The 18,663-nt window shown below is 42.0% G+C and overlaps 1 protein-coding gene across 3 annotated transcripts in view; it reads right to left on the bottom strand.

The window, feature by feature from the left end:
• Window positions 1–3,697: 3,697 nt before the first annotated feature.
• FHL5 (four and a half LIM domains 5) overlaps window positions 3,698–18,663 on the bottom strand; it is a 64,242-nt gene continuing 49,276 nt past the window's right edge. For all 3 annotated transcript variants that reach the window (XM_056563259.1, XM_056563258.1, XM_056563260.1), the window contains 3 exons: window positions 18,358–18,527; window positions 14,811–14,997; window positions 3,698–5,709 (listed from right to left, as the gene is read on the bottom strand). In XM_056563259.1, the coding sequence (XP_056419234.1) occupies window positions 5,558–5,709; window positions 14,811–14,997; window positions 18,358–18,527 (509 nt within the window). In that variant the 3' untranslated portion in view covers window positions 3,698–5,557. The remainder of the gene's footprint in view (window positions 5,710–14,810; window positions 14,998–18,357; window positions 18,528–18,663) is intronic.

Raw genomic sequence — 18,663 nt, 5'->3', positions numbered from 1 at the left:
AGCGTGCATATTAGGCTGAAAGAAAAGTGAGCATAGTCCTAACATATTCTTGTTCTTTTATGGAAATAGCCTTATTTTAATGAATATTATTAAGTGAGAACATTTACTGTAGGTGAAGTTGTGTATGCTGCTCCATTTGAGATATAAATAAGCTTTTTGCTTGTGCAGGAATTTTAGCAGATGTTGTAACTAGTATATAGGTTGAGTTTCTGCATATACTATGGGGGGATTTATCTAGGCTTTCATTATCTAGGTTTTCCATTATCAAATTTTTGCACAAGTCTCTTTTTTGCTTAAAAATTAGCAACTTTTTTGTATTTTGCACAGAAATCTAGAGCATTGCACAAAAATGTAAGTATTGATGCTTCTACCACTTTTCTACCAGGAAATGCTTAGCTCAGATTTTAAAAATGATTAAATTTGACATTTGTAGACATTTTTCATGCAGAAATCTGTTTAAATACTATTAAAGCTCATAGAGACAGGAGCAGATTAGGGAAATTATGGGGGCAATAAGAATGACAAGTCCTTTAAACAGATCCACCCCTATGCACAGAAAGCCTATATGTGCAGCCTTTCCTACCCACACAGAGTAACTGACAACCCAAAACCACTTTTCTGTGTCAGCACTTAAAGCCCTTTTACACGGGTCAATGCTGCCCTGATCACGAGTGTGGATCTTAGTGATCGGTGCTCATTTACCAAGCCTTAACAGGGCTAAATCAATCCTGCAGATTGGGCTGCATGAACAATTGTTGGATTGTCCTTGTGGCCCTTTAAAGAGGTACTCCCACCCTAGACATCAATCCAAAGGATAGGGGATAAGATGTCTGATCTCGGGGGTCCCGTCGCTGGGGACCCCCGCAGTATTGCACGCGGCACCCACCTGTTTTTTGTCTGGAAGCGCTGGAGGGTCTGAGTCGCGACTACGGGAACAAAAGTCCGTGATGTCAGGACTCCGCCCTCGTGTGACGTCACGCCCGTCCCCTCAATGCAAGTTCATTGGAAGGGGCGTCACAAGATGTCTAGGGTGGGAGTACCCCTATAAATTCATGATTGCAGGTCGTAGGACAATGTGTGGCTGACAGCAATAATTTAATTGGCCATACAAAAGATGAAATCAGAGTTTGCTTGTTCGATGGCTGATCGCTGGCCCTTTTACACAGAATAACTATTGGGAATGATATGAAGAACAAGTTGCAAAAAAATGTGGCTCTAGTTTGTGTTTATAAGTCTGTAAATATTTGTGTTGTTCTTGTGCCTGCATTATGTGAGTCAATTTGCTTCAACATGCAATAGGTTTGGGCTGGGTTTCTAACACAGCAGGTAGGATAATAACATTTAGGGCAGGACTACATGGCAAAATGTTTCTCCTAGTTCCATGGCCCTGCTGGTAGAATGTGGGCTGCCTTTTATAAAGCTTATGATGGGCTGAACAGGTCCCATCATTCTGGATATTGTCCACTTTAATTGCCTATATTACAATGAGACAGTGAAGAAAGGCAACATGTGATCTTGCACTGTGTTAACCATTACAGAATATGATTCTCCTGTAGTAAAATCTAGAGTTCTACTTAACGCATGTTTTATTGTGGCTCATTCAAGTAGTACTGTCTGTGGCCCTCAGCCAAAATATGTTGAACACACTGTTGGATTTCTACGACCTTTCGGATATAATATCATCTCAAGGTGCTCACTTGTTTTCTCTTACTGTATTCTATTATCCGTTCTTTCCAAGCCTTCTTCTACAGTTCCAACCAAATGTAATACATCTCCTTTGTAAATTTGGTTTGTAAAATCTGCTAAATTTTAGCTGTTTTGGTAAAAAAAAGTTAATCAATGATGTAAATGGCTCAACACAACTAATGTAAGAAATGTTTTTCAAATTCAACACAAAATGACACTTTTAATGACTACTGCAATTATTCAACCCCCTTTCTAAGTGTCTTTTGTACTTAGTAGAGCACCCTTCTGTTATAACCTGCTGTAAACATTATGTATAGCAAGATACCAGCTTCTGTCAGCATTCCTGATGAATCTTAGCCCATTCCTTATGGAAAGAGGCCACCAGTTCACCAATATTCTTGGGTTTGCTTCCTTCAACTGCCTTCTTGTAATCTCACCACATATTTTCTATGGGGTTAAGTCATGGGTCTGATGGCCACTCCAGAATCTTTTAGAACTTCTTATGAAACCAAGCCTTGGTAGCATGCCTAGGAATCCAAGCAGAGCCCTGTTGGAAGGTCTTATGATGCCCAGGCTCCGGTTTCTCACAGAAGGTATGATATTTACTTGTAAGATTTTTGGTTACTTTATTGGATCCTTCTTTCCCTTTACAAGTTGTAGGTTTCCAATGTCAGATGAAGCACAGCAGCCCCAGAGCTTCACCAAGACACCACTGTGCTCCATTATAGTTCTTTTCAGCGTATACTTAATTTTTCCATTTTACGGCATAGAGGTGATCTATAGACCGGAAAGTTTCTGTTACTTTATGCGCTCCGGCCAGCGTGTGTGGCCGGAGCGCATAAAGTAACAGAAACTTTCTGGTTACGTTATGTGCTCCGGCCGCACAGGCTGACCGTGAGCCTGCCGCAGCATGTCCATCCTCAGCCTCCTGTGTGGTCGAGCAGTGCCAGGGGTAGCAATCTGGGTGCCGCCTGCCACAGCAAGTCTATCCAGCTTTGCGGCAGGCTCTGGTGAAAACCAGCAGGACCTTAGACTCCGCTCCCTGGTACGGTCCAAGTCATCTACCACACAGGTCCAGCGGATCCACTATCATCAGTGTTCCAGTCTACTGAAACATGAGTGTTACAGTTTCTAGTTTTAGTTTACTGCTTCATAGAACAGAATTCCAAAACTTCTAGGGCTTATATATATCGTATTTATCGGGGTATACCACGCACCGGCCTATAACTCGCACCCTCATTTTACCAAGGATATTTGGGTAAAAAAAGTTTTTTACCCAAATATCCTTGGTAAAATGAGGGTGCGTGTGTGTGCATGCGTATACCCCGATACACCCCCAGGAAAGGCAGGGGGAGAGAGGCCGTCGCTGCCCGCTTCTCTCCCCCTGCCTTTCCTGGGGTCTAGAGCCCTGCTGCCGCCGCTTCTCTCCCGCTGGCTATCTGCGCCGCTGCCCGTTCTCTCCCCCTGACTATCGTGCCGGCGCCCCTTTGCCGGCGCCGATAGCCAGGGGGAGAGAAGCGGCGCCGGCAATGGGGCAGCGGCGCCGACAGACAGGGGGAGAGAAGGGGCAGCGGCACCCATGGCCAGCGCCGCTGCCCCGTTGCCTCCCCCATCCCCGGTTGTATAATATCCTGTTGCCGGGGTCGGGTCCGCGCTGCTTCAGGCCTCCGGTGTGCGTCCCCTGCGTCGTTGCCATGCACTGCACGGCGCGGCGCAATGACGAGTGACGTCATTGCGCCGCGCCGTGCAGTGCATAGCAACGACGCATGGGACGCACACTGGAGGTCTGAAACAGCGCGGACCCGACCCCGGCAACAGGTAATTATACAACCGGGGATGGGGGAGGCAAAGGGGCAGCGGCGCCGCCAATGGATGCTCCATTTCCGGCGCCGCTTCTCTCCCCCTGGCTATCGGCGCCGGCAATGGGGCAGCGGCACCGATAGCCAGGGGGAGAGAACGGGCAGCGGCACCGATAGCTAGGGGGAGAGTAGCGGCGGCAGCAGGGCTCTAGACCCCAGGACAGGCAGGGGCAGTGAAGCCGGCAGTGACGGCAGGTCTCTGCACCTGCAAAGCTGCTGCAGTTCATTGATTTAAAGCGCCCACTTTAAATCATTGAACTGCAGCGGCTTATCGGCGTATAACATGCAGGTAGACTTTAAGTTAAAAATTTTACGCTAGTTTTGAGCAAATTTAATCCAACTCTTCTTGTGATTTTTGGTCAGTAGAGATGTACGTCTTGGAGCTTGGGAATGAAGACTTTCAGCATTTAGTAAGTACCTTACTGTGCAGATGAAAACCTTAGTGCCATAACTCAATGGCTTTGAAGCATTTGCCTTCTCAGGAATCTGGTGGCAGCCGGTGATAGCTTCTCCTTTCTGTCACATCCAGGTAGTGTAGCCAGTGTTCCTTTAAGATTTCACTTGCAAAATATGCTTCCAACTGTATCTCTATACACATTCAGTGCACTCCCTGTCTTTTATATTCTATCTTTTTCTTTCTTTCTTTCTTTCTGCATCAGACAATACCTGATTTATAAAACGTGTGCTCCTTTGAGACATTCTGTTCAGGGGTTAAATAATTCTAACACTGCAGGATTCATAAGATGTGGCATTTTGTATTGTTTTTGGAATAATCACTTCTTACATTTGTTGTGTTACATTTTTCTCGTTTGATTCTTTATTTATTTGTTTGTTTAGTTGTTTTCAAAATTAAATAACAAAAAACAAAGGTTTGTAAATATAGCTAATAATCCTATTCTACAATAGAGATTAATCCTTTTGCAGCTGTAATAACCTCTTTTCATGTAAAATGCCTATTTGTATCCTAATCATCTTTCTTGACTCTGACATGCCGATAAGTTAAAAAGACTCACATTCTGTGGTCACGAGTGGCGGGAGAGAGTAAGGACTTATGAAGTCTAATTTGCTTATATTCAAAAGCAGAATCAGGAGATCACTTTTAGGCTATATTCACATGGTGGAATTTTTTTAGAATTACACAGGATTATTGTGCTCAGTAATCCGGATTGCAGCAACCGCAGAAACATTAAACCGGTTCAATATTTCTGCTGATTCCGCTCGGAAATACATTGCCTTCCTGGAAGACGGTGCACTTCCGAGCAGTCCTAGTAACGCAGAATCAAGCAAATGTGCAGACTGTCCGCCCATATTTTCTGGGAGGACATTCCACACACTTTAGGACATGCGTACATGGCCTTAATGAATATATATATGTATAGTTGCACAATGACTGTCTCCATTAAGTCAAGTGATTGAGGAAGCTTAACATTTACTGGCTTATGAATAGCTTTTACTAGTATTTACAAGGCAAAAATGGCTAAATATATTTTGTTTCTTTTGGAATTTATTCCCTGCTGTTTCAGAAATAAAAAACTTCTTTACTTCACAAAGACCACCACAGCCGTCACTTGAAATGCCCATGCCATCAGGCTCTAGTACAGTGTTACCCAACCAGGGGGCCCTCAGCAGTTGCCAAACTAAAACTCTCAGCAGGCTAGGAGTTGTAGTTTGGTAACAGCTGGAGGCACCCTGGTTGGCTCTAATATATCATTTGGTGCATGACCTACAGTGAGTACATGTAGAGAAGAACAAACATTCCTCTGGTCCATTCTCTCTACTCTTCACTGTTAGCACTAATGCAAGGTCTGACAGTGAAAAACCAAAATGATCTGTGTAATATGTATCGACCCTAAATGTATTCTCCTTCAGTGCTCAACACAACTGGCACCTCTTTCCCAGGAGTTGAGGTTTACTTTATATACATTAAGCATTCAGTGCAGAGGATTATTTTGGCGACATCTTAGATAAAAATATAGTATTCCCTATGAAATGTCACACTCGGCTATAGCTATCTACATGTCCTGACCACACTCGGTGCAGAATATTTGGCTTTCCTGAGAGAGGAACCTTTGGCCAACAAGGGAAGCTTTGCATTTTGAACAGGCGAAGCAGTCACTATGCCACTGAAAATCCTCGAATGAGATGTACTGGCCGCCTCCTTGACCTGTGCAGACAGGAAAGGGATGACAATGTGAGAAATAACACATTAATGCACTGTACCTCCTGACACCAGAATAGCTTCTTATCCACATAGTGGCATGAAGCAGCTTCTATCTTCATTTGTGTGCAAAATAAATAGCTGTTACATAGCAACAAACAAAATATTTGGCTGCGCGCTTGTTTTAGCATCAGCAGTGAGTCACAAAGAAACATGACCCCCAGCCGTCCGTGATAAGAGCCTCCATACAAGACTCCATTGGCCGATCATATTATAGCAGTGAGAACACAGATGCCTGCTAAAGAAAAGGCAGCGTTCCTGATGGATGTTACAGCAGATGGCACATATTATAGAACATTGGATAACATGGCCACATGCAAATCAAATTTTTTAAGGTCGTACATTAAATGCGAAGTTGAGACGATGCCAAATGACAAACACAGCTATGCTATATCTACTATGGTTCACTTCAACCGCTGTGATAGCTTCATCCGGCTATAGCATTCTAGTTGTATTACAAGAAGAGAAAGTCTTTATGGATGTTTAATTGTCTACCATATTTATCGTCTACAGCAGATGGGATATGGGCATTTACATTAAGATGTGTTACTACCACTTCCACTATAGCTGAGGAACAAAAGAGAATTGATTCTCCTGGAGGGGAACACCAAAAGCCATATGGAGACTTAGCCTGGGTTCACACTGCAGAACTTCTGCACTGAATTCTGCATAAATTTATAGCCCATACACTTTAATGGGATTCCGCTGTCCCATTCGCATAGTAGAAGTTGTGCATGAATTCCATTGAAGTGAATGGGCAATTCATTTCTGTGAAATTTGCATCAGAATTTTCATGCAGAATTCCGTGCAGAAATTCTGCTGTGTGAACATAGCTTTTAAAGGTCATTCATGCTACACTGAAAAAAGGGATATGCAAAGTGGCTCCCTTCCAAAAGAAAAATAACTTGTTCTCTGGTGCCACCTACCAGAGAGGGTAGCAATGACACAGCTTCTGTGCTAGCCACGAGCACTATGCTCTGTACTGACAGGGGGCAACAACCCTAAAAATGGATAACTTTACCTTTTAGAAAAGATTATCACTTAGCTTATTAAATCCCCAGTCATGTACTAAAGCTTCTTAAAGGAGTCTTGAAAAGATGTTACCAGAGAACAAGCTCTCTTTCTTGTAAAATATCTTAAAGTTTTAAATGGACAGCAGGGATCTGACCCGTGTTTTTACTTTATTAAAAGTAAAGGACAGCTCATTGGAATCCCCCAACAAATGCATTGTTAGGTGTATCTGATCATAAGAAGGTAGGCCAGGCCCCCTTAATTAAATATAGACACCTCTATACAGTCCCCACAGTGAAATCAGCTTAACACAGCCAATATAAAAATAAAGTCCTGCATATCCGACTGGATCACTGAATTAGTCAGAGGGGAGTAAAAAGCCCTTTAACTCAGCAACAAGGAGAAGGGGGGGGGGGGTTGGCCAACCATCATGCTGTAAATAGATATGGGCAAGCTGTCGTAAGGAGTAGTCTTCCTTAGCCCAATAGTGGCACAAAGGGGGAGATGTATCCAAACCTTTGCAGAGGAGGAGTGGTGCAGTTGCCCATGGCAATCTATTAGATTGCTTCTTTAATTTTTAGAGGCTCATTTAGAAATGAAAGAAGCAATCTGATTGGTTGCTATGGGCAACTGCACCATAGTTCTCCTACACAGGTTTTGATAAATCTCCCCCAAAGTTCAGGCAAGGGCCATCATATATTGGACACAACCTGACCTCCTGGAAGATTTCAGATGTGGTGCTCAGTCCTCCAGCTCCTAGGAAGAGACTAGTACAAAAGAACGTATGGCTTTATTAGGTATCTTCAGATAAAAATGTGCATCCACTTCACACCACAAATGCCAACTTGGCGCGTTTTGAGCGCATGCGCTCTTTATCAAAAGATACATGGACTAGCAGACATCACTGTTAAATGCTCAAATACACAGATGCAATCAATTAAAATAATTTTAGCCTGTCCCCGTGTAGTTTTTATGTGTGGAACACCCAGTAACACCCATCATGTATGCATTACCCCGAACCCATAAAGGGCTTAAACCGCTCAACATGAGACCTATTGTAGAGGTTCTCTATTGGAAAGACTTTCCTTATGGGTAGATCAAATGCTGTAGCCGCTTGTATAAAGAGTGCCTGGGTTACCTCCAAGATTTCAGGGATGTACTTTGCAATCTGCAGGGTATGATCTGGGAATCAAACTGGCATTGGTTAACGTGCGATGTATCCTCTTTATACCAGCATACCCTGGAAGATTGCAATGGAAGCCCTGAATTTTCATCTTCACAAATACAGTACTTACAGCTCGGAGTTAAAACATTTTATACTTAAAGCAACTTGGTTTTGATCTCCCATAACTTTTTTCTTTTGACCGATCATTTTTTCTCCAGCAGAATGGAGTTTCTATGGGGGCCGCCACTCCCCTGCTCTCGCAAATCTAACAATGTCGTACTGGGAGGAGTCTTACATTTTTTCAGTACATAATCCGTACTCATGCAACATAAAGTGGTATGGGAGGTATATAGACGACCTCCTCCTCCACTTTTTGTTGCATATCTCAACTCCAATCCGTACAATCTCAGTTTCACCTCTGAACTTCATTCAGACAGTGGAGCATTCTTGGATTTGTGATTGATGGGTCAATTGGGACAACCCATCACCACTTCAACTTATCAAAAACCCTTGTCAGGGAACACAATCCTTAGAGCTGACAGTAACCACCCCCACATACATTAAAATCCATCCCAGTAGGAGAATTAACCAGAATAAGAAGGAATTGCTCTAGTCTTAAAGATTTTCAAGAGGAGGCAGAACAACTCACATCTAGATGATGAGAACTGGGATATAAAAAACGTGATCTGCATGCTGCTCAAAAATTAGTTACGCAAAAGGACAGGAGCATGTTGCTAACTAAAAAAAACTAAAAAAAACTAAAAAAATTAAAGGTAAAAAAAACTTGGGAAAGGGATTCTCTGCTCTGGTATTAAGCATAACATATACTCCTCAATTTAACAGTATCAAACAGATCATCAAACGCAATCTAAATTTTTTAATGAATGATGAGTGCTTGTCCACCATTCTCAAAAATGGGTGTAGAATTTTTCCAAAAAAGAGCCTACACCTTGGGAGACTTGTCCCCCAGCACAGTTACGTCCAATAGAGGGGAAACGCACACTTGGTTTAAAACACAAGGTTTTTATAAATGCAGGGCAAACAACGCCATACTTGTAAGCAGGGCTGGCAACCCGGTAGTTGCCCAGGGCCCCCATCTAAAAGGGGGCCCCTTTATAAGCTTTAGGTATATACTAACACTACTACATTTTGCTGCAATTTGCGCAAAATCCTGGTAAAATACAGCAGTGTTAGTATAGCCCTAAAGCTGTCTGGGCTGCAGAGAGTCCATAGACAGCACTGGCAGACTTACTATGGACCTTCTAGGACCTGCGATGACTCCTATAGGCTAGGACTCCTGATGTCATCGCAGGTCTTGGAAGATCCATAGTAAGTCTATGCTGTGAATGTGCAATGGATGAAGAAAGGAGGAGGTAATAGGGGAAAGTATGGAGGGGGGAGGATATTCAATCCCAGCACATATATCGCTGCCTACCCAGTGTGGAACCAGTAATAGATATTGTGGGAGGTGATTTAAGATTTTAACCCCTTAAGGGACCCAGCTAATTTAGATTTTTGCCTTAACTCTTATATTTTTCCATACACAGACCCACATGGGGCTTGTTTTTTGTGCCACTAATTGTATTTTGTAATAACACCTTTCATTCTACCATAAAATGTAAGGCACAACTAAAAAATATATTATTTTGTATGGAAATTGAAAAGAAAAATTTAGGATTTTAGTTTTTATGCTTTGCTTTATTCTGTAGGCCAATATGATTAAAATTATTTCCATGTTACAAGCTTTTCTATTATTGTACTGTGTAAAAAAAAAACTTTGTAGTACAGTAAGGAGCATGAAGGTGGACATTATTATACAGTAAGGGGCACAAAGAGGCATTATTACAGTGTGGGGCATTAAGAGGAAAACTATTACTGTGTAAAAAATAAAATGAGCGCTATTGCTGTCAGGCTATGTTCACATGTCAGAATTTCTGTGCTGGATTCCGAATTGGAATTCGGCACAGAGATTCCGCTGCAACAGGATTCTGCTGCTCTGTGCACATGACGGAGTCCGCACAGAATGCATAGTTGTCTATAAGAGGGCGCATTCCTGTGCGGTCCTAGTGCCCTGCAGTTTGCCATGCAGTGCCATGCAGATTCTCTGTGTGGACATTCCGTCGTATGAACATAGCCTTATAGTATATGTGGGCACTATTACTAATAGGCAGCATTGAGAAGATCACTGCTTATATGTGGTGACTATTACTGTATAAAGAACAAGGTGACAGTAATATTTGGCTAGGGCTACATGGCAAAAATGGGTAACACAGTCAAAGATCGCCATGTTGTTCTCCTTAAATCGTGCTGAATCTCAGCTAATGTAAGCAAATGTGGTCACACAGAGAAATCCAGTGCAAATCAGTTCTTGCTCTTTAGGTAGTTGATTAAAGGGGTACTCCCCTGGCCAGCCTTCCGGCTGAGTTCAGAACATCTAGTTCCAAATGCTTTACGCGCGCTGAAGGGGTCAGTCACGCCACCTATGACGACAGGCCATGCCCCCATTACAAGTCTATGGGAGGGGCCACCATGCCCCCTTCCATAGACTTGCATTGTGGGGCGTGGCCGACCCCCGCACCGCAAGCAAGGCGCATGCAACATTAGTTCCGAATGCAGCTGGAAGGCTGGCCAGTGGAGTACCCCTTTAAACCCCTAAAATGGCATCATAAAATGTATGGCTTTCTGTGATCCTGTGACCATACATTTTATGATGCCGTTTTGCGCTGGATTTCTCTACGTGTGTCCTTACAAGTTGCTGTTGCTCCACAGCTGTCCGTGAACTTCATTCTTGCAAAGGGGGAGCTGAGCTGATTTGCACTAAATGGGGTCACTTTGCGACCCCTAAATTACCTCAGCCACAAATTCATCCTGGATGGAATTATTGCGTTTCTCATTTTGTTGTCCCAGCCATTTGTGGTTTGCAGTGCTATCTCATTTACTCACATTAGCTGAGATGCAGCACATTTCAGGGAGCGCAACATGGTGATCTTTAGCCCCATTTAACATTTTTGTCCAGGGCCACACTTGCTGCTGCTTGTAAGTTTGTAAAGCCGTGCAAATAATTTTCCAATGCTTCCCATACTAAAACCTATTTAATTAAAGGGGCACTCGGGTGGAAAAAATTTTTTTTAATCAACTGGTGCCAGAAAGTTAAACAGATTTGTAAATTACTTCTATAAAAAAATCTTTACCCTTCCAGTACTTATTAGCAGCTGTATACTACAGAGGAAATTATTTTTGTCTTGTCCACAGTGCTCTCTGCTGACACCTGATGCCCATATCAGGAACTGTTCAGAGCAGGAGAAAATCCCCATAGCAAACCTATGCTGCTCTGGACAGTTCCTGACATGGACAGAGGTGTCAGCAGAGAGCACTATGGACAAGACAAAAAAGAAATTCAAAAAGTAAAGAATTTCCTCTGTAGCATACAGCTGCTAATAAGTCAAGAAAGAATAGGGTGATCAGGCGTTCAGGTAAAATCTACAGCTTTATTGGAATCTTTAAAAGCAGAATTTACTCCATAGTGCACAGAACAAGGTCATCTGGACACATTTCAAGCCGATCTCCACTCTTTATCACAGACTAAAGGGCTCACACTTCACCTCCCTTAAATAAGGGGAAGGGAAAAAGGAGGAGTATGCACGTCATATGTTTACAAGTGTGGATTAACAAGCAATTAAGAACAATACAATGACTTAAACATGGAGCCGTACTCAAACGCATGCAGTGTGAACAAGACCATATGTGTGAAGGCGAGGCATAATAGCAACGTTCATGTAAGCTGAAAACTCACCATATGCATTCACAGGAAACACAAACAGACAAGCTGATAATGTAACAAAGATATATACCTGAATAACTAATTAAATCAAGCAATAGAACCGTATATAATCATCTAATGTTACATGCATTGCACTAGGCAAATTTACTCATAGTGTATCAGCAATTCTTGTCTGATGTTAAGATCTGCAGGGGCACAACTGTCTAGCATAAATTGCCAATATGCCTCCCTATTTTGGAGTTACTTATGCAAGTCACTACCTCTTTTACTTGGACTTACTTGTTCAATGGCATATGTCTTGAAAAAACTTTTTGAACTGTTGTGTTTTTCAATAAAATACAGAGAGGCACCTGACTTGGAACGAGTGGTGTTCTTTTATATGTCATAGAGATGCTCCAGGATTTGCGTTTTCATTTTCCTTTTAGTACATCCTATGTATTTTAAGTTGCAACTAGTGCACTCTATGGCATATACAACATTTGTGCTGCAACAGTTAAGATACTTAAGTGGGTACTTTGGTGGAAAACTATTTATTTTTATTTTTTTTAAATCAACAGGTGCCGGAAAGTTAAACATATTTGTAAATTACTTCTATTAAAAAATCGTAATCCTTCCAGTACATTTTAGGGGCTGTATACTACAAAGGAAATGCTTTTTTTTTTTTTCTTCTGTCACAACCACATTGCTCTCTGCTGACCTCTGCTGTCCAATTTAGGTCTGTCCCGAGCAGCATATGGGGATTTTCTCCTGCTCTGGACAATTCCTAAAATGGACAGCAGAGGTCAGCAGAGAGCACTGTGGTCGTGACAGAAGAGAAATCCAAAAAGAAAAGCATTTCCTCAGTAGTATACAGCCGCTAATAAGTACTGGAAGAATTAAGATTTTTTAATAGAAGTAATTTACAAATCTGTTTAACTTTCTGGTACCAGTTGATAAAAAAAATAAAAATCATTTCCCACTGTGTTGCCAGATGGTTTTCTGTATGTGGCAGTCTGGATTTGGCAGTGTTCATCTACTGTGATGTTTAATTCTAGAAAGGAAATCTCCCTCAATGACATATAGAACGTGAATTTGAGATTGTACTGATTGTCATTCATGTACTGAATAAACAGTGGTACGGAAGGTACATCGCCACTCCAGACAAACAATATGTCATCTATGTACCTTCCGTACCACTGTAATTGTGCTGAAAAAGGATTGTGAACATGAAAAATATTTTGGTGCTCCCAAAACGACAGTTAGGTTTGCAAGGGATGGGGAAAATTGAAACGCTGCTGCATTGTAAATAATAAGTCTGATTGAACTCTAAATAATTGTGCAACATTAAAAAGTGGGTGACTTAAATCAAGTGTGTACTCACTGAATCTTTTTAAGTGGAACTCCAGGTCTTGCAACGCAACATGCCATGGAATGCAGGTGTAGAGCGAGACAACATCACTATACCTATCCCTACTTCCAGGTAATGTTAGCCACTTGAGCTAGAACATCCTTTGTATCCTTTAAAAATCCCAGTACCCGTTATACCAATGGCTGGAGGAGTAAATCCAACCACGAGGACAATCTCTCAGTAAGGGACCCCCTAGACGACACAATGGGTCACATAGGCTGCTAATAAGTACTGGAAGGGTAAATATTTTTTAATAGAAGTAATTTACAAATCTGTTTAACTTTCTGGCACCAGTTGATTTAAAAAAAAAGTTTTCCACCGGAGTACCCCTTTAAAAATCATCTGAACTGAATTACCACTAATTGTGTATATCTCATTGAATGCCAGGAATGTGACAAAAAATACATAGGTTGTACCATTAGAAAATTAAAAACACGTTTCCTTGAGCATATCAATGACATTACTAAGACTAGTATAAGAAATCACTCAAGTGAGTCTTTACATTTCATCTGAACACATAGTAGACATTTAGGTTCCATTGAAGTATAAGTTATTGAAAGAGTTAACCCACATACCCGAGGTGGGGATATACAACGCTTGATTATGGACCGGGAGGCTGTCTGACAGTTCACACTGGACTCCAGAATGCCGAATGGGTTGAACTTGACGCAAGGAGTTTCTCTTTCATTATTGATTGAAAGATCAAAAATGTTTCAGCATTTTATTTTTTCACCCAAATTTTTTTCCTGAGATCTTGATGTAGTGGTGTTTCATATTATTCACATTCATTCCATTTTTGTTTATTTAGCTATGCTTGTATTCATATGTTATATATTATGTATGAACATATGGAAACTATAACGGCTGTAATTATTATATGTAGTCCGTTCACATGAACAATGCTTGCAGTTCTATCAATGTATTTTTTTATGCCTTTTAGTGAATTCGACAGGTGTAGATTAGTAGTCATATTGTTTTTAAATGTTTCTATGTGTCTCTTACACAGCTTTCCCCCACTCCAAGGGGATGGGCTAAAATTATTTAAATTAATTGTATCTGTGTATTTGAGCATTTAACAGCAATGTCTGCTAGTCCAGTGTTTCTCAAGCGCGGTCTTCAAGACCCCCCAACAGGTCATGTTTTCAGGATTTCCTTAGTCTTTCACAGGTGATATCACTGTGGTGATGCCTGATGCACTGACCATAATTATATTACCTGTGAAAGACTAAGGAAATCCAGAAAACCTGACCTTTTGGGGGGACTTGAGAAACACTGTGCTAGTTCATGTATCTTTTGACAAAGAGTGCATGTGCTCGAAACGCGTCAAAGTGGCATTTGTGGTGTGAAGTGGATGCACATTTTTAACTGAAAATACCTAATAAAGCCATATGTTCTTTTGAATTTCTGGTCATCCTTTGTCTTCGCTACCTAAGAAGGGACTACATGACTTGTGCAACTGTTCTACAGTAACTACTAAGCTGAGGTACCACAAGTGACTGCTTCTACTAAACTTTACATGACTCTCTGTAAAAATAAATGTACTTGTTGTTCCCACCCCATCTGCCTGGGACATTTCAATGCGACCCCCCCAACATGTCATTTTTCAAGCTAGCAGTCACCATTGAGTTTAAATCGTAATTTCCTATTGCTGCTGTACATGAATCCTACAGTTCTTTACCTAAAGAGTCCAGCATGACACTTACCAGAGATGGGTTTTGTACAAGCAGTGCATTTTCGTGCAAAAAGATTACCGAAGCAGTCGATGCAGTATGGAGTATTATCCTTTGATGTAAACTTTTCTCCAGATAGTTTCTTTTTACATTCGGTACATAGAAAGCACTCAGAGTGAAAAGGCTGTTCCTCGTAAGATATTCCGTCCTTGGTGATTGGCTGAAAATTCGACATCAATTATCTCAGTAACATACAGTTTATAGTAATAGTAAAGTTTAGGAGTAGCATAAAGTAGTGACAGACATAATAAATGGGTGGGAATATGTAGTAATTCTGGAGAACACAAGGTTTAATCATTGCAGCAAAGGCAGGAGTCAAAAGTACTTATTCCGCTTCCGCTGAAAGCGGCAGGGAGCATGCATCACATAAATACTTTGGACTCCTTCCTCACAGCATTGGCATCATACTGCAAAGTGGTTGATGGATTTATCAAGTTTAAAAGGGTACTCTGGCCCGAACACATCTTATTTCCTATCCAAAGGATAGGGGCTAAGATGTTTGATCACGGGGGTCCTGCCGCTGGGGACCCCCGCAAGCACTCAAGGAGGGGGTGGGGGGAGGGATGATATGAGATTTGGGGTCCAGGGGGGGAGGGGGGGGATTTGGGGTCTGGAGGCAGCGTGTGTATGAGTGATGTGTGTGTGTGTGTATGTATAATGTATGAATGATAAATGTTGTGTAATCAACATGTATGTATGTATGATGTGTGTAAGCTAGAAGGATATATGTATGATGTGTGGACATGTATTTTGTTGGGGGATCTGGAGGCGGCGGGTGTATGTATGACATGTGTTTATGTATGTGTATGTATGATGTGTATGTATTATGCATGTGTAGGGGGTCAAGAGGCGGCGTTTGTATGAATGATTTATGTGTACTGTATGTATGATGTGTGTGTATAAATGATAGATGTGTGTAAGCAAGATGTATATGTATGATGCGTGGAGATGTGTGTAAGCTAGAAGGATGTATGTATGATGTGTGGAGATGAATTATGCAGAGGGATCTGGAGATGGCGGGTGTATGTATGATGTGTGTGTATGTATGTATTACGGAGGTGGCGTGTGTATGAATGATGCATGTATGTATGTACTGCATGTATGATGTATGTATGAATAATGTGTGTGTATGAATTATAAATGTATGTAAGCATGATATATGTATGTATGTATGATGTATGGGAGGGTACAGCATATAGCATGGTTATTTTTGAGGATTTATATTCAGGGGCACAGTGTGTGGCAGTATTATATTCAAGGGCACAGTGTGTGGCAGGATTATATTCAGGGGCACAGTGTGTGGCAGTATTATATTGAGTGGGTACAGTGTGTGGCAGGATTATATTCAGGGGCACAGTGTGTGGCAGTATTATATTCAGGGGCACAGTGTGTGGCAGTATTATATTCAGGGGCACAGTGTGGCAGAATTATATTCAGGGGGAACAGTAGGTGGCAGTATTATATTCAGGGGCACAGTGTGTGGCAGAATTGTATTCAGGGGGAACAGTAGATGGCAGTATTATATTCAGGGGGAACAGTAGTTGGCAGTATTATGTTCGGGGGTACAGTAGGTGGCAGTGATATATTCAAGGGGTGCAGTGGGTGGCAGTATTATATTCAAGGGGTACAGTGGATGGTAATTTTATATTCAGGGGATAAAGTGGGTGGCAATATTATATTAAAGGGGTACAGTGGATGGTAGTTTTATATTTAAGGGGTATAGTGGATGGTAGTTTTATATTCAGGGGGTGCAGTGGGTGTCAGTATTATATTCAAGGGGTACCGTATGTGGCAGGATTATATTCAGGGGCACAGTGTGTGGCAGGATTATATTCAGGGGCACAGTGTGTGGCCGAATTATATTCAGGGGGAACAGTAGGTGGCAGTATTATATTCAGGTGCACAGTGTGTGACAGAATTATATTCAGGGGGTACAGTAGGTGGCAGTATTATATTCAGGGGGAACAGTAGGTGGCAGTATTATAATTGGGGAGTACAGTAGGTGGCAGTATTATATTCAGGGGGTGCAGTGGGTGGCAGTATTATATTCAAGGGGTACAGTGGATGTTAATTTTATATTCAGGGGATAGAGTGGGTGGCAGTATTATATTCAAGGGGTACAGTGGATGGTAGTTTTATATTCAGGGTCGCAGTGGGTGGCAGTATTATATTCAAGGGGTACAGTGGATGGTAATTTTATATTCAGGGGATACAGTGTGTCGCAGTATTATATTCAGGTGGGACAGTAGGTGGCAATTTTATATTCAAGGGGTACAGAAGGAGGCAGTATTATATTCAGGGGGTACAGTAGGTGGCAATATTATATTCAGGGGGTACAGAAGGAGGCAATATTATATTCAGGGGGTACAGAAGGAGGCAATATTATAATCAGGGGGTACATTAGGTGGCAGTATTATATTCAAGTCGTACAGTGGAGGGTAATTTTATATCCAGGGGATACAGTTGGTGGCAGTATTATATGCAGGAGGTACAGTGGATGGTAATTTTATATTCAGGGGATACGTGGGTGGCAGTATTATATTCAGGGGGTACAGTATTTAGCAGAATTATAATGATTATTGTCTTCATACAGAGTATGAGGATCTACTGACAAAGTGAGGAGCCTGGTGTCCGGGCGTCAGACTCTGCAGAGAAGATGGAGCTGGAAGAAGTCCTGACATCTGGACCAGATGAAGAAGGAAAGAAAAGACAACAGTGAAGATGTCACTCAGGTCTCTGATATCATTGTGTTTTCTCCTGACTGTCCCATCAGCTGTAGTCACTTGTAAGTTCCGCAGTGATGATGGGTGATGCTGTACCCTAATCTATGGTCTCCAGCTGTTGAAAAACTACAACTCCTATAATGCCTGAGGCTCTCCAGACATGGTGGGAGTTATAGCTTTATAACAGCTGATTGGTGATTGGGTGATTGGTGGGGGTCCCAGCAGTTGGACCCCCATCAGAAAAATTGGCTTCTTATTCTTCAATGCCTGTTTTATCTGTCTGGCCCTGCCTGTTAGTCACTTATATAGTTGTGTATTCTCCTGACTGTGTCCCATGCAGTATCTTTGTGCAGCCGAGTAAGGGGTCGTCTGGGATTGGGGAAGAGGGTAGTCAGGTGGTAGGGGGTCCAGGGCAATTTTTCCCACCGGGGCCCCGTGGTTTCTAGCTACGCCCCTGCCCGTGTGACATCACTTTCAGCCCCCTCAATGCAAGTCTATGGGAGGGGGCGTGACGAGAGCTCTCAAAGGTGGGTGCTGAATGACACATTGCGGGGGTCCCCAGTGGCGGGACCCCCGTGATCAGACATCTTAACCACTATCCTTTGGATAGGGGATAAGATGTATTTGGGCCAGAGTACCCCTTTAACGTTTTATAGTGCATAGTCGATTCAAAGGAAGACAAATACCCCCCCCCTCCCATAAAATGGCAAACTGATACTTTAGTACTCATTTCCACCATTTATTTATGTAACAGGAAGAATACTCCACTGTGTATAAAATTCATCTAAATTATTTACCTTTTTGCAGGCAAAACACTGCTGTGCAAATTCTTTTTCATAGCAAGAGATACAATATAGACTAGAATGCTTGGGCACAAATGATTTAGATCCTAAAGGTTGCTGGCAGCCTTGGCATACGAAGCATGTCTCATGCCAGTTACAGCCCTTGTAGTCGATTTTCCGAGAACCTGTAGTATAAAGGAAATAAGTTAGAGTTAAGGATTATGGGGGAGAGTTATCAAAACCTGTACAAAAGAACAGTTGCCCATAGCAACCAATCAGAAAGCTTCTTTCATTTTGCAGAGGCCTTGTTAAAAATGAAAG

This window comes from Hyla sarda, chromosome 3 (assembly GCF_029499605.1).
Source record: "Hyla sarda isolate aHylSar1 chromosome 3, aHylSar1.hap1, whole genome shotgun sequence".
Taxonomy (NCBI): domain Eukaryota; kingdom Metazoa; phylum Chordata; class Amphibia; order Anura; family Hylidae; genus Hyla; species Hyla sarda.
The sequence above is the reverse complement of the archived record's forward strand: the minus strand, read 5'-3'. Positions and strand labels throughout refer to the sequence as shown.